General features: G+C 42.8%; 1 protein-coding gene across 5 annotated transcripts in view; it reads right to left on the reverse strand.

Moving 5' to 3' along the window:
* The window catches only part of LOC132815046 (microtubule-associated protein 4-like), a 426,923-nt gene that overhangs the window by 37,901 nt on the left and 372,897 nt on the right, over nucleotides 1–16,125 (reverse strand). For all 5 annotated transcript variants that reach the window (XM_060823717.1, XM_060823718.1, XM_060823719.1 and 2 more), the window contains one exon: nucleotides 8,754–8,876. In XM_060823717.1, coding sequence (XP_060679700.1) covers nucleotides 8,754–8,876 — 123 coding nt within the window. The remainder of the gene's footprint in view (nucleotides 1–8,753; nucleotides 8,877–16,125) is intronic.

The following is a 16,125-nucleotide window of genomic DNA, read 5'->3' on the forward strand; positions in this document are numbered from 1 at the left end:
GATCAATAATTTTGTTCCTAGCAGTGCTGATTGAAGGATAAATATTGGGCAGGTCACCAAGAATTACTTTTCTTCAAAACTGGTGCCACAAAATCCTTTCCTTCCAGTTGAGAAAGTGGTCAGGAACCTAGTTCATCATTTCATCCCCCTTCAGTATAGCACTAGATTGTCAATCTAGAATTTTATACTCAAATTTTGAATTTGAGCATAGAATTCTGACTCACAGGCAACTGTGCCTCCCACTGAGCTGTAGTTGACACCAAATTGAGAGATTGGGGAAGGGATATGAACTGAAAAACAGACTTGCAAGCAATTAGATTAATTTTCAAGATAGATTAATTGAGGAGTTATGGCAAGAAGTGGCTGAGAGCGTTCTTTGAAAACTGAGCATGGTCAATGTCTTCCTGAGCCTCAAACGTCATGTTCTTGTGATCCATCATTTCAGAGCTCTAAGCATAGTTTATGCTCACAATTGCAGAAAATGCTGCAGGTAGCACAATCCCAGCAAAATCTTAAGAAAACAAATCCATCGAGGTTGGTTGTTCTACTTGGATTTAGAGTAGTCCTGATTTGGAGATGCTGGTGTTGGACTGGGGTGTACAAAGTTAAAAACCACATAACACCAGGTTATAGTCCAGCAGGTTTAGTTGGAAGCACACTAGCTTTCGAAGCACCTCTCCTTCTTCAGTTGGACAACCAGCTAGTGTGCTTCCAATTAAACCTGTTGGAACATAACCTGGTGTTGTATGATTTTTAACTTTGGATTTAGAGGTTTTGGAAAACGATTAAATAGTGATCTGAAAGTACATTTACTTTACAGAATTGCTTTTGACACACAGATTTGGTTAAATGTGCTACTTACTACAAATCCAGCACTTATGCTTTCCAGCAATGGGTTCTTTGGTGTTATAATTCTACCAGTATGCACAGTGAAGTGGTTCAGTGTGTCAAAGGATTTGCAAGGTGATGGCAGTTGATCAATAACATTGTTAACTACCTCAGGGTAGGAGAACACTCCACATAGGAACTATGTAATCCTTAAGTGGTTAGGTCATAAGACACGGAAGCATAAATTAGGCCATTCAGCCCATCAAGTCTGCTCTGCCAGTCAATCATGACTGATAGGTTTTCCAACCCCAATCTCCTTTCTTCCCGTAACCCTCGATACTAAAGAACCTATCTTAGTCTTAAATATAGTCAATGACCTGGCCTCCAAAGCCTTCAGTGACAATGAATTCCATAGATTCACCACACTCTAATAAATTTCTTTCACCATTCTAAAAGATCATTGTTTTTCTCTAAGGCTGTGCCCTCGGGTCCTAGTCTCTCCTAACATGGAAACATCTTCCCAATATTCACTCTGTCCAGGCCATTCAGTATTCTGTAAGTTTCAATTAGATATCCCCTCATCCTTCTAAACTCCACAGAGTAGAGACCCAGAGTCCTCAAATGTTCCTCATATGTTAATCTTTTCATTCCTGGGACCATTCTGGTGAACCTCTCTGAATATGCTGCAGGGCCAGTACATCCTTCCCAAGAAATGGGGGACAAAGCTGCACAAAATACTCAAAATTAGTCTGAGCAGTGCCTTCTAGAGCCTCAGAAGTACATCCTTGCTTTTATATTCAAATCCTCTCAAAGTAAATGCCATCATTGCATTTGTCTTTCTAATTAATGACTCAACCTGTAAGTTTACATTGAGAGAATCCTGGATTAGAACTCCCAAGTTCAAACTTCTGAATTTTCTCCCCATTTAGAAAATAGTCCATGCCTCTATTCTTCCTAATGAAGTGCATGATCTCACACTATTGCACGTTGTACCCCATCTGCTACTTCTTAGCCCACTCTCCTAACCTTTCCAAATCCTTCTGCAGCCTCCCTGTCTTCTCTACGCTACCTGGCCCTCCATCTATCTTTGTATGGTCTGCAAACTTAGTCAGAATGCTAGCAGTTCCTTTATCTAAATCATTAATGTATAAAGTAAAAAGTTGAGGTTCCAACACAGCCTTTTAGAACACCACTTGTCACCGGCTGCCATCCTGAGAAAGGCCCTTTTATTCCCACTCTCTGCTTTCTGCCAGTCAGCCAGGCTTCTATCCATGCTAGCACCTTGCCTCTGACACCCTGGGCCCTTATCTTACTCAGTAGCCTCCTGTGCAATACCTTGTCAAAGGCCTTCTTGAAGGTCAGGTAGATAAATCCATTGGCTCTCCTTGATCTCCCTGTTCATTACTTCCTCAAAGAATTCTTGCAGATTTGACCTCCCCTTGGTAAAATCATGCTGACTTTGTCCTATTTTACTATACACTTTTAGGAATTCAGAAATCTCATCCTTCATGACGGATTCCAGCATCTTACCCACAAATGAGGTTAGACTAATTGGTTTGTAATTTTCCATCTTTTGCCTTACTCCCTTTTTAATCATGGGTGTCAAGGTAGTGATTTTCCAGTAGTCTGAGACCCTCCCTGACACTAGCAATTTCTGAAAAATCACCACTAATGCCCCCACTACCTCTTTAGCTATCCCCCTTAGAACTGGCCCAGGTGATTTATCCACCTTCAGGCCATTCAGTTTTTCTAGCACCTTCACCTTGGTGGTGGCCACCATACTCAGTTCTGCCCCCTCATTCGCTTGAATAGTTAATCTAAGTCTGCGTCAATGAAGATATATGGAGGCCAGCTGCAGTTCACTATATGCACCAGACACAGCAGCTAGGTGTCAGTCACAGTGCTGTCAAACAGCACTTGCTTAGCAATAACCTCCTCACTGATTCTCCGTTTGGGTTCTGCCAGGACCGCTCAGAACCTGACCTCACTGCAGGCTTTTTTCAAACATGGACAAAATCGATGCATGCCAAAGTCAAAGCTGACATTAAGGCAGCAGTTAACCAGGAAGGGCAACAAGGAGCATTAACAAAACTACAGTAATGAGAATTAGGAGAAAACTCTCCATTGTTTGGAGTCATATGTGGCACAAAGGAGGTTGGTTGCAGCTGTTGATGAGCAACTATCTCCAATCCAGCTTGAATGCCACCTACAAAGAACAAATCAGAAACACAATGGAAAACTCTCTACTTAGTTAGATAGGTGCAGATCCACTATAATTCAAGCACCTCAATGTCATCCAGGACAAAGCAAGCTGCTTGAGTTGCACCCCATCACCACCTTCAACATTCCTTCCCTGTACCGCGAACAGTGACAGTAGTGCGTTTTTGGATGCACTACAGCAACTCATTAGGCTCAGTTAACTGGAACTTCCAAACTTATTGGACTAGGGAAGCAAATGCACAGGAACCCCACCAAGCCACGCATTCTGATTTGGAAATTGCATAGTCATCCCTTCACTGTCACAGAGGCAAAATTCCTGGAATCCCCTTCCTAACAGAATGTGTGTGTTCTTACATCCCATTGATTATCATAGTCTGACAGCAGCTCACTTTCATTTTCTTTGGAGCAATGAGGAATGAGCAATAACTGGAGGCTAAGCCAGCAATACTTACATCACACGAATGAATAAAACCTGCCCTAGATAGCAGGCCAGGTAAGCTCAACAAGCTATCAGAACTTTAATATCAAGTCAATTCCTAATACGTTGCACCAGATCATGTTTGAGGGGATGCCTTAGCTCCCTTCTATCCCCACTTTCTGATCAAGACACATGTAGCTACTTATTATTCTACATCAACAACTCGCCCACGTTCATGATATCTGTTCCCACAAATACTAATGTTTCCTACCAATTTTCCATATTCTTCCAGTCTTTTCTCCCTATCTCCATGCTAAAAATAGCTCATCTATAACAAATATTAATTACAGTCTCATTAAATTGCACTGTCATTTAAATAGAAGTCTGCAGTGTGGTATATAATTTTATATGCAGAGCTCTGCCTTATTTCCATTACAGCAGTAACAACAGATTCCATCACTAACTTAGCTTCTGTCTGAATGATTATTACATTTCCGCTAAGGCACCATCTGACAACTTCTCTTTCTGCTCCTTCCCCCCACAGACGTTGTCATGTCAAATCAGGCGAATGAGAGCAGAGAGAGACAGGTCTGTCACCTTCAAACTCTAATCTGTGAATCACTGCAACACAAATACATCCTACTCCTTGTAACCCTAACATTAAGCATTAACTATACCATTTTAAAAAGGATCAACAGCAAACAGCATAATTAGAGTCTGAATAACATTTTGTTTTAAACCAAAGGATTTTATTTCCTTTCGCATTATGGCAAGGTTTGAAGCACATCCACTGGCAACAAAGCGGATCTCTCAGCAAATTTCAGCCTCCATTGTCTTTGTTCCCTCAGCTCTAGTTTATGGTGTCTATCAAATAAAGAATGAATGCATCCATGCTAGCTTCACAATCGCAGGCATGCATATGCTCTGCTCAATGTCATTGCTTACTTTGCTTCATGCAACTGTTAGCTCATGCAGTACTATAAGGTTTACAAATGAACAGGTGATGAGGGAAACATACAGTACTTTCAGACTAGAGGTAGAGATTTGGGCAAAGGAAGGAATTATAGAACTGTTGCCATCATCAGCTCTTCCTTTATTTAAGGTTGACATCTTGTCAGAGTTCTCAGGGTTGGCGGTTTCTATTATGGGTTTTCATGGGATTGAACAGGCCACTTCTCAAAGATCATTGGGCGGAGGAAGGACATCAAATCTGATTTTGTTCTTTCAAAACAACAATTCAGCTAGCCCACCTCTTTGCTCTTTGCCCATTTTCCTCCACAGCATTTTATTGTTCCAAGTATTTATTCAATTCTCCTTTGAACGCTATTACTGAATCGATGTCCACCATCCTATCTGGATATACATTTCAAATCCTAACCACACTCTGCACAAAAATGATTTTCCTCATATCAACTTAAAATGTGCCCTTTGGCTACGGAAACAGTTTATGTCTAAAGCACCCCACCAAATACTCTCTTACCCTCCTCTCCTCTCTGAAGCAGAACTCCAGCTTTTCTTGTATTTCCTGGATAACTGTAATTCTCATACTTGGAAACATATCAGTATATTCTCTTCTATACCCTCTCTAATTCCTTTGTGTTTTTCCAAAATATGATGCTCAGAATTAGACATATATTGGTTATCTAATTGAGGCTGATTTAGTACTTTTATATAAATTTATCACAACTTTCCTGCTTTTGAACGCAACACCTCTGTTTATAAGTCCAAGATCTCAGACATTTTTAAGCTGTTTAGTTAACCTTCAATGAATTGTGTACAAATACTCCAAGAATCCACTTTGAAATTATACCACTCAGCTTGTACAGTTGATTTTTTAAATACCAAAATACATTATACGTTTCGGCCTTGAACTTTAACTGCCAAATAAGCAATCATACCACCAATCCTGTCGTTTTGAAATCTATTATTTGCATCATTTTACCACAATTTCATGTTTCACAGCATTTATATATGTTGAAACAGTGTCCTATGCCAAGAAAAATCGTTAATGCATTGTTAATAAAAAAAATCATCTTGTTATTAAGGGTGAAGACCTATAAAGACTACTTTTAAAAATATTTTTGTATTTTTGCTTGTGAATGGAATGGGAAAAGAATGGTTTTAAAAACACAAGAATCATTCAGGGGTTGGTGCACTTTTGGAAAGCAAGTAAGTGGAATCTTCGCACAACTGCTGGCTCATGCAGTACTAGAAGGTTTACAAATGGAGGGAAATGTACAAATGGAGATTCAGCTGGTAACAAGCAGCTGATTGATAACTGGTCAATAGTTCACAGCCCAATGATAAAGTCTTTCTGTCTACCAACTATGTGATTAGCTTCCTGGCAGCTGAACAACTCTGAGCTGTGAACAAGATAGGGATAAGCTATCAGATCTCCGTAAACTCAGGAGCTGTCTCTATTCCCTGCAGAGAAAAAAAACACTAACATGAAGAAAGCCAGTACATTTTTCTTCAGTACTGCTGCGAGGTTGTGACTTTTAACTAAGAAGTCAAACCTTAATATGTGCAAGCCAGTCACCCTGTGCCTCTGTCTCAGACTCCTCCCTCCCCTTCCTAGACCTTTCCATTTCTATCTCGGGCGACCGAATCAACACAGACATCTACTATAAACCGACTGACTCCCACAGCTACCTGGACTACACCTCCTCCCACCCTGCCCCCTGTAAAAACGCCATCCCATATTCCCAATTCCTTCGTCTCCGCCGCATCTGCTCCCAGGAGGACCAGTTCCAATACCGTACAGCCCAGATGGCCTCTTTCTTCAAAGACCGCAGATTCCCCCCAGACGTGATCGACGGTGCCCTCCACCGCATCTCCTCCACTTCCCGCTCCTCCGCCCTTGAGCCCCGCCCCCCCCCCCCCAACCGCCACCAGGACAGAACCCCACTGGTTCTCACCTACCACCCCACCAACCTCCATATACAGCGTATCACCTGCCGTCATTTCCGCCACCTCCAAACGGACCCCACCACCAGGGATATATTTCCCTCCCCCCCCCCCCCCCCCCCCTCCATCAGCGTTCCGCAAAGACCACTCCCTTCGTGACTCCCTCGTCAGGTCCACACCCCCCACCAACCCAACCTCCACTCCCGGCACCTTCCCCTGCAACCGCAGGAAATGCAAAACTTGCGCCCACACCTCCTCCCTTACCTCTCTCCAAGGCCCCAAGGGATCCTTCCATAGCCGCCACAAATTCACCTGCACCTCCACACACATCATCTATTGCATCCGCTCCACCCGATGTGGCCTCCTCTATATTGGGGAGACGGGCCGCCTACTTGCAGAACGCTTCAGGGAACACCTCTGGGACGCCCGGACCAACCAACCCAACCACCCCGTGGCTTAACACTTTAACTCCCCCTCCCACTCCACCAAGGACATGCAAGTCCTTGGACTCCTCCATCGCCAGACCATAACAACACGACGGTTGGAGGAGGAGCGCCTCATCTTCCACCTGGGAACCCTCCAACCACAAGGGATGAACTCAGATTTCTCCAGTTTCCTCATTTCCCCTCCCCCCACCTTGTCTCAGTCGATTCCCTCGAACTCAGCACCGCCCCCCCAACCTGCAATTTTCTTCCTGACCTCTCCGCCCCCACCCCACTCCGGCCTATCACCCTCACCTTGACCTCCTTCCACCTATAACATCTCCATCGCCTCTCCCCCAAGTCCCTCCTCCCTACCTTTTATCTTAGCTTGCTGGACACACTTTCTTCATTCCTGATGAAGGGCTTTTGCCCGAAACGTCGAATTTCCTGTTCCTTGGATGCTGCCTGACCTGCTGCGCTTTAACCAGCAAAACATTTTCACCTCTGTAAACAAATGCAAGCATCGGGCCATAGAGATGTACAGCACAGAAACAGACCCTTCAGACCAGCTCGTCTATGTTGACCAGATATCCTAACCTAATCTAGTCCCACTTGCCAGCACTTGGCCCATATTCCTCTAAATCCTTCCTATTCATATACACATCCAGATGGCTTTTAAATGCTGTCATTGCACTAGCCTCCACCACTTCCCCAGGCAGCCCATTCCATACACGCACCACCCTCAGCGTGGAAAAGTTGCCCCTTAGGTCCCTTTTATATCTTTTCCCTCTCACCCTGAACCTATGTCCTCTAGTTCTAGACTCCCCCCATCCTAGGGAAAAGACTTTGTCTATTCACCCTAACCAAGCCCCTCATGATTTTATAAAAGCTTTTATAAGATCACCCCTCAGCTCCGACACTCCAGGGAAAACAGCCCCAGCCTATTCAGCCTCTCCCTATAGCTTTCTAATCCTCCTGCCCTGGCAACATCCTTGTAAATCTTTTCTGAACCCTTTCAAGTTTCACAACATCCTTCTGATAGGAAGGAGACCAGAATTGCATGCAATATTCCAAAAGTGGCCTAACCAATGTCCTGTACAGTTGCAACATGACCTCCCAACTCCTATACTCAATGCTAAGAACAATAAACGAAAGCATACCAAATACCTTCTTCACTATCCCATCTATCAATGACTCTACTTTCAAGGAATTAGTCTTTGTGTTCAGCAACACTCCCTAGTACCTTACTAGCATCTGGAGAAGGAGAATCAAGCACTATCCTGAGCAGTACACAACATACTCTATGAATAGGGATTACTGAATTATGTAGAAAAAGAGGGAGACAGGGTTAAGAAAAATCACAGAATTGTTATATCGCAGTTGGATGCTCTTCTGAACATGCCTGCACTGATGACAAGAGGAGACAGAGAACATGGAGGTGGGAAGGGGAGGAAAGCAGAAGGGGAAATGAGGGGAGAGAATAATAAATGAAACTGTAGGTTTGAAATGAGAAGAATGGAGTGGAATGATGGGGGTGATGAGGGGAGAAGAAGAGTGGAACTGAGAAGGGAATAGAGGAGAAATAAAAGATGAACTTGGCAGAATGAGAAAACATGAAAGAGACAGGAAAGGGAAAAGGAGAGAGGTGGAAAGATGGAGTGAAAATGTGCAAAGGAAATGAGAAAGATGACTGGAAGGAGTGAGAAGGAAGGCACAGCCAGAATTCTGTCTTAACAGTGCTGTGTAAATAAAAATTGTCATTGTTCAGACTAATACAGCAGTGTTCACTTTATTTGACTCAGTTTCCAACAGGCAAGTATTCCACTGAACCTTTCATGTTATGAACAATCTTCATTTATGTAGACAGGGATCATGATGGAAAAATCATTGAAATGCAGAAACACATATTCAACTTAGAAATGAATGCAAAATCAAAACTGATGTTTTCATTCACTCACTTTGCCATTGGTTTGTTTTTGGCTATCTTTCATGGTTGTGGTTTTAGTAACTCGAGTCACAGTGCTGGATTCAGCTTTTCGGCTCAATCTTACCGGTTCAGGTCTTTTCTCTACTGGTTTAGCCTAAATGCACAATAAAAGGGATGGAGAAAGAAAAAACAAGCACACAGACAGATGTAATGAAGAAAAATGTCCTGGAATGAAATGGAATAATTATCCCAGAGAACACAATTAACATTAAAGAGAGATCACACAGTGTAACAGGACAAGGTTTTACAGGACGTCGTACAACATTTCATTTTCCTTATGGCTTTACTTGATTTCAAAAGTTGTTTATTCACTGATGTTCCAAAACATATTTTCTCTATAGAAGTTTAACAGAACCAGGATTATAAATAAAGGAACAACCGAAAATGGGAAATCTCAATTTAAGGCAGAGATGATTTTCCTTTTGCTTGAACTTAATGGAAGTACTCTAAATTAATGTCTACCACACCCTTATTCCTCAACTTCTCAACAACTTCTACAGATGTCAAACAATTTGAGTTAGAAGAAAACATTTTCTTAAGCCATCCTAAAATCCTATATACTGTTATTTAGTCAGTGCAAAAAGAATTCAGGAAGCACATGCATTAAAGCAAACCAGACCTTAATATTGGGCAGAGTTGGCAACTAGCTAGGCTTTAGCTGTCAACAGATCACACAAATATAGCATGTAATTTTACTTATCCATCACTTAGAAGATAAAAGTGCTGTTTAGCTTTGCAGTAACCAAATATACACAGAAAACAAGCAAGCAAGCTAATATTAGCCAGAAAAGCAAAACGTTAGTGTAATCGGTTTCAGGGGTCAAGGGAAATTCCCAACCCAGATTTATAATCATTACATCGATGTCAGATAAAAAGTGGATTGAGCTCATCTACAATATCTTCTAAAATCAAATATCGTGCTGAGATGCTCATATATGAAAACTACTTCTTAGGCAACATATGTAGAGTACTTAATACCAAAAGTCTTATATATCAGAATATATTAATTTCTCAAGAAAGGGAAAAATTAGCACAAAAAGCAACTAGATGGTCAGCTATAAAGTTTGTTTTCCTTTAAATTCATTCAGAGGATGTGGGTGTTATTGACTGGACCAGTATTTATTGCCTATTCCTAAATAGTTAAAAAGGAACTGGAGTATAAAAGAAAGGAGGATTTGCTAAAACTATACAAGACACTAGTTAGACCATGGGAGGAAAACTGAGCAATTTTGGCCCTCTTATGACTGGACGATTACAAAATGGACAGTCTACACCTGAACCAGAGCAAAACCAATGTCCTTGGAGGAGTTTTTGCTACTGCTGTTGGGGAGGTTTTAAACTATTGTGGCAGGGCACTGGGAACCAGAAGAGAAAACAAGTAGACAGCGAGGTGGAGACTGGAGACTGTAAGAATCATGAAGATAACATTAATAAAGGGAAGAGCAGGCAGAAAGCAGATGAACGTAAAAGAACTGGTGGCCTGAAAGGCATCTATTTTAATGCAAGGAGTATATTGTGTAAGGCAGATGAACTTAGGGTTTGGATTTGTGCCTGGGAGTATGACGTTATTGCAATCACAGAGACTTGGTTGAAGGAAGGGCATGATTGACCATAAATGTTCCAGGATATAAACACTTCAGACAGGACGTTTTGGGGGGGGGGGGGGGGGGGGGGGGGGTGGGATTTGCATCGCTGGTCAGGGATGATATCATGGCTGTGCTAAAGGAGGACACTATGGAGGTCTTGGGCACTGAAGCATTATGGGTGGAGCTGAGAAATAAGAAGGGTGCAGTTACATTGTTGGGGCTGTATTACAGGCCTCCCAACAGTGAACGTGAAGAACAACAACAAATAGATAAACAGATTATAGGAAGATGTAGAGGCAATAGGGTAGTGGTGATAGGAGATTTTAATTTTCCAACATTGACTGGGATACTTGATTGTCAGAGGTCTGGATGGGGTAGAATTTGTAAGAAGCATCCAGGAAAGTTTTCTAGAGCATTATGTCAATAGTCCAATGAGGGAAGTGGCCATATTAGAACTGGTACTGGGGAACGAGCCAGGACAGGTGGTAGAGGTTGCAGTGGGGGATTTCTTTGGGAACAGTGACTACAATTCTGTAAGTTTTAGAATACTCGTAAATAAAAGATGAGTGTGGTCCTAAGGGAAGAGTACTAAACTGAGCCAAGGACAATTATATTAAGATTAGGCAGGAGCTCGGAAATGTGGATTAGACACAGCTATTTGAAGGGAAGCCCATATTTGATATATGGGAGGCTTTCTATGGTTGGTTAATGGTAGAGTCATAGAGATGTATAGCATGGAAACGGACCCTTCGGTCTATTCTATCCATGCCGACCAGATATCCCAACCCAATCTAGTCCCACCTGCCAGCACCTGGCAAATATCCCTCCAAACCCTTCCTACTCATATACCCATCCAAATGCCTCTTAATTTTGCAATTGTACCCGCCTCCACCACATTCTCTGGCAGCTCATTCCATACACGTTCCACCTTCTGCGTGAAAAAGGTGCCCCTTAGGTCTCTTTTATACCTTTCCCCTCTCATCCTAAACCTATGCCCTCTAGTTCTGGACTCCCCGACCCCAGGGAAAAGACTGTCTATTTATCCTATCCATGCCCCTCATAATATTGTAAACCTCCAGAAAGTCACCCCTCAAGCCTATGACACTCCAGGGAAAACAGCCCCAGCCTGTTCAGCCTCTCCCTAAAGCTCAAATCCTCCAAACCTGGCAACATCCTCGTAAATCTTTTCTGAACCCTTTCAAATTTCACAACATCTTTCCGATAGGAAGGAGACCAGAACTGCACGCAATATTCCAACAGTGGCCTAACCAATGTCCTGTACAGCCACAACATGACTTGCCAACTCCTGTACTCTATACTCTGACCAATAAAGGAAAGCATACCAAATGCCTTCTTCACTATCCTATCTGCCTGCGACTCCGCTTTCAAGGAACTGTGAACCTGCACTCCAAGGTCTCTTTGTTCAGCAACACTCCATAAGACCTTACCATTAAGTGTACAAGTCCTGCTAAGATTTGCTTTCCTAAAATGTAGCACCTCTCATTTATCTGAATCAAACTCCATCTGCCCATTGGCCCATCTGGTCCAGATCCTGTTGTAATCTGAGGTAACCCTCTTCGCTGTCCACTACACCTCCAATTTTGGTGTCATATGCAAACTTACTAACTGTACCTCTAATGCTCGCATCCAAATCATTTATGTAAATGACAAAAAGTAGAGGGCCCAGCACCGATCCTTATAGCACTCCACTGGTCCCAGGCCTCCAGTCTGAAAAACAACCCTCCACCACCACCCTCTGTCTTCTACCTTTGAGCCAGTTCTGTATCCAAATCTAGTTCTCCCTGTGTTCCATGAGATCTAACCTTGCTAATCAGTCTCCCATGGAGAAGCTTGTCAAATGCCTTACTGAAGTCCATATAGATCACATCTACTGCTCTGCCCTCATCAATCTTCTTTAATCTCAATCAAATTTGAGAGACTTGATTTCCCATGCACAAAGCCATGTTGACAATCCCTAATTAGTCCTTGCATTTCCAAATACATGTACATCCTGTCCCTCAGGATTCCCTCCAACAACTTGTCCACCACTGATGTCAGCTCACCGGACTATAGTTCCTTACCGCCCTTCTTAAACAGTGGCACCACATTTGCCGACCTCCAGTCTTCCGGCACCTCACCTGTGACTATCAATGATACAAATACCTCAGCAAGACGCCCAGCAATCACTTCCCTAGCTTCCCACAGAGTTCTCGGGTACACCTGATCAAGTCCTGCGGATTTATCCACCTTTAACCGTTTCAAGACATCCAGCACTTACTCCTCTGTAATCTGAACATTTTGCAAGATGCACCATCTATTTCCCTAGTCTATATCTTCCATATCCTTTTCCACAGTAAATACTGATGCAAAATATTCATTTAGTATCTCCCCCATTTTCTGTGGCTCCACACAAAGGCTGCCTTGCTGATCTTTGAGTGGAAAGTGAGGACTGCAGATGCTGGAGCGCTGAAAATGTGTTGCTGGAAAAGCGCAGCAGGTCAGGCAGCATCCAAGGAGCAGGAGAAACGACATTTCGGGCATGAACCCTTCTTCAGGAAGAAGGGCTCATGCCCGAAACGTTGATTCTCCTACTCCTTGGATGCTGCCTGACCTGCTGCGCTTTTCCAGCAACACATTTTCAGCTCTGATCTTTGAGGGGCCCTATTCTCTCCCTAGTTACCCTTTTGTCCTTAATATATATTTGTAAAAACCCTGTGGATTCTCCTTATTTCTCTTTGCCAAAGCTATCTCATGATCCCTTTTTGCACTCCTGATTTCCTCTTAAGTACACTCCTACTCCCTTTACACTCATCTCAGGATTCATCCATCTATCCTATCGATAACTGACATATGCTTCCTTCTTTTTCTTAACCAAACCCTCAATTTCTTTAGTCATCCAGAATTCCCTACCAGCCTTCCCTTTCAACCTAACAGGAATATACTTTCTCTGGATTCTTGTTACTTCATTTCTGAAGGTTTCCCATTTTCCAGCCGTCCCTTTACCTGCGAACATCTGCCTCCAATCAGCTTTCGAAAGTTCTGGCCTAATACCATCAAAATTGGCCTTTCTCCAATTTAGAACTTCAACTGTTAGATCTGGTCTATCCTTTTCCATTTCCATTTTAAAGCGAATAGAATTATGGTCGCTGGCTCCAAAGTGCTCCCCCACTGACACCTCAGTCACCTGCCGTGCCTTATTTCCCAAGAGTATGTCAAGTTTTGCACCTTCTCTAGTAGGTGCATTCACATACTGAATCAGAAAATTGTCTTGTACACATTTCAGAAATTCCTCTCCATCTAAACCCTTAACACTATGGCAGTCCCAGTCAATGTTTGGAATTTTAAAAGCCCCTACCATAGCTACCCTATTATTCTTACAGATAGTGCATGTCCCATTGAAGGTAAAGGATAGGAAGAGCAAGATTCATGAACTGTGGATGACAGGAGAAATTTAACAACTAGCTAAGAGGAAAAGGGAAGCATACATAAGGTCTATGCAGCTAAGAACAGAACAGGCCCTGGAGGAATATCGGAAGAGTAGGACAAGTCTTAAATGAGGAATCAAGTGGGCTAAAAGTGGTCATGAAATAGCTTTAGCAAGCAGAATTAAGTAGAATCCAAATGCATTTTAGAATCATAGAGATGTACAGCATGGAAACAGACCCTTCGGTCAACCCGTCCATGCTGACCAATTATCCCAACCCAATCTAGTCCCACCTGCCAGCACCCGGCCCATATCCCTCCAAACCCATCCTATTCATATACACATCCAAATGCCTCTTAAATATTGCAATTGTACCAGCCTCCACCACTTCCTCTGGCATTCCATACCCGTACCACCCTCTACGTGAAAAGGTTGCCCCTTAGGTCTCTTTTATATCTTTCCTCTCTCACCCTAAACCACATTTAGTATCTCCCCCATTTTCTGCAGCTCCACACAAAGGCTGCCTTGCTGATCTTTGAGGGGCCCTATTCTTTCCCTAGTTACCCTTTTGTCCTTCATGTATTTGTAAAAACCCTTTGGATTCTCCTTAATTCTATTTGCCAAAGCTATCTCAGGTCCCCTTTTTGCCCTCCTGATTTCCCTCTTCAGTATACTCCTACTTCCTTTAATCTCTTCTAAGGATTCACTCGATCTATCCTGTCTATACCTTACATATGCTTCCTTATTATTATATAATTATTCTTATACAAGAAGCGGGTAACCAGAGAAAGGATTGGTCCACTAAAGGATAATGAAGGAAGGCTGTGCATCAAACCTAAGAGAATGGGTGAGGTGCTGAATGATTACTTTGCATCAGTGTTCACGGAGAGGAACATGAAGAATCTTGAGATTAGAGAGAGAGAGAGAGAAGTTTGATTAGTCTGGATCACACTGACATAAGTAGGGAAGATGTGTTGGGTAGGATAGAGGTTATTAAGGTGGACAAATCCCCAGGACCGGATGGGATTGATCCCAGGTTGCAGAGAAAGGCGAGAGGGGAAATAGCTAGGACCCTGGCAGATATCTTTGTGGCATTCTTAAATGCAGGTGAGGTGCCGGAGGACTGGAAGGTTGCTCACTTTGGCACCCTACACAAGAAGGGTAGTAGGGATATTCTGGGTAACTACAGACCAGTGAGCCTGACGTCAATTGGTGGGAAAGTTGCTGGAGAAAGTACTGAGGGATAGGATCTATTTATATTTAGAAAAGAATGGGCTTATCAGTGATAGGCAACATGGTCTTGTGTGGGGAGATTGTGCCTTACCAACTTAATAGAGTTCTTCGAGGAAGTGACCATGTCGATAGATGAAGGAAAGGCTGTTGATGTCATATACATGGACTTTAGTAAGATGTTTGAGAAGGCTCCCCATGGTAGACTTATGGAGGTGAAGTCACATGGTGTGCAGAGTGTTCTAGCTAGGTGGATTAAGAACTGGTTGAGCAACAGGAGTTTCTCGAAATGGAAAAAGATGACCAGTGATGTTACACAGGGGTCAGTGTTGGGGCCCACTGTTGTTTGTAATATATATAAATGATCTGGAAGAGGGCACTATTGGTCTGATCAGGTTTGCAGATGACACGAAGATTGGTGGAGTAGCAGAAAGCATAAATGACTGTCAAAGAATACAGGAGGATATAGATAGACTGGAGAGTTGGGTGAAAAAGTGGCAGATGGATTTCAATCCAGACAAACGTGAGGTAATGCATTTAGGCAAGACTAAGTCGAGAGCGAATTATACAATGAATGGAAGAGCCTTGGGAAAAGTTGATGGGCAGAGAGATCTGGGAGTGCAGGTCCATTGTACCCTAAAGGTTGCTGCACAGGTGGATAGAGTGGTCAAGAAGGCATATAGTATACTTGCCTTCATTGGACAGGGTATTGAGTATAACAGCTGACAAGTCATGTTAAAATTGTACAAGACATTGGTTCAGCTGTATTTAGAATACAGTGTACAGTCCTGGTTGCCACATTACCAAAAGGATGTGGACGCTCTGGAGAGGATGCAGAGAAGGTTTACGAGGACGTTGCCTGGTATGGAAGGTGCTAGCTATGAAGACAGGTTGAATAGGTTAGGTTTATTTTCATTAGAAAAAAGGAGATTGAGGGGTGAATTAGTGAGGTTTACAAAATCATGAAGGGTAGAGACAGGGTTGGTACAGACAAGCTTTTTCCTAGGTTGAAGGATTCAATAACAAGAGGTCATGCTTTCAAGGTGAGAGGTGGAAAGTTTAAGGGGGATACACATGGCAAGTAGTTCACACAGATGGTGGTG

The sequence above is a fragment of the Hemiscyllium ocellatum genome, chromosome 4 (assembly GCF_020745735.1).
Source record: "Hemiscyllium ocellatum isolate sHemOce1 chromosome 4, sHemOce1.pat.X.cur, whole genome shotgun sequence".
Taxonomy (NCBI): domain Eukaryota; kingdom Metazoa; phylum Chordata; class Chondrichthyes; order Orectolobiformes; family Hemiscylliidae; genus Hemiscyllium; species Hemiscyllium ocellatum.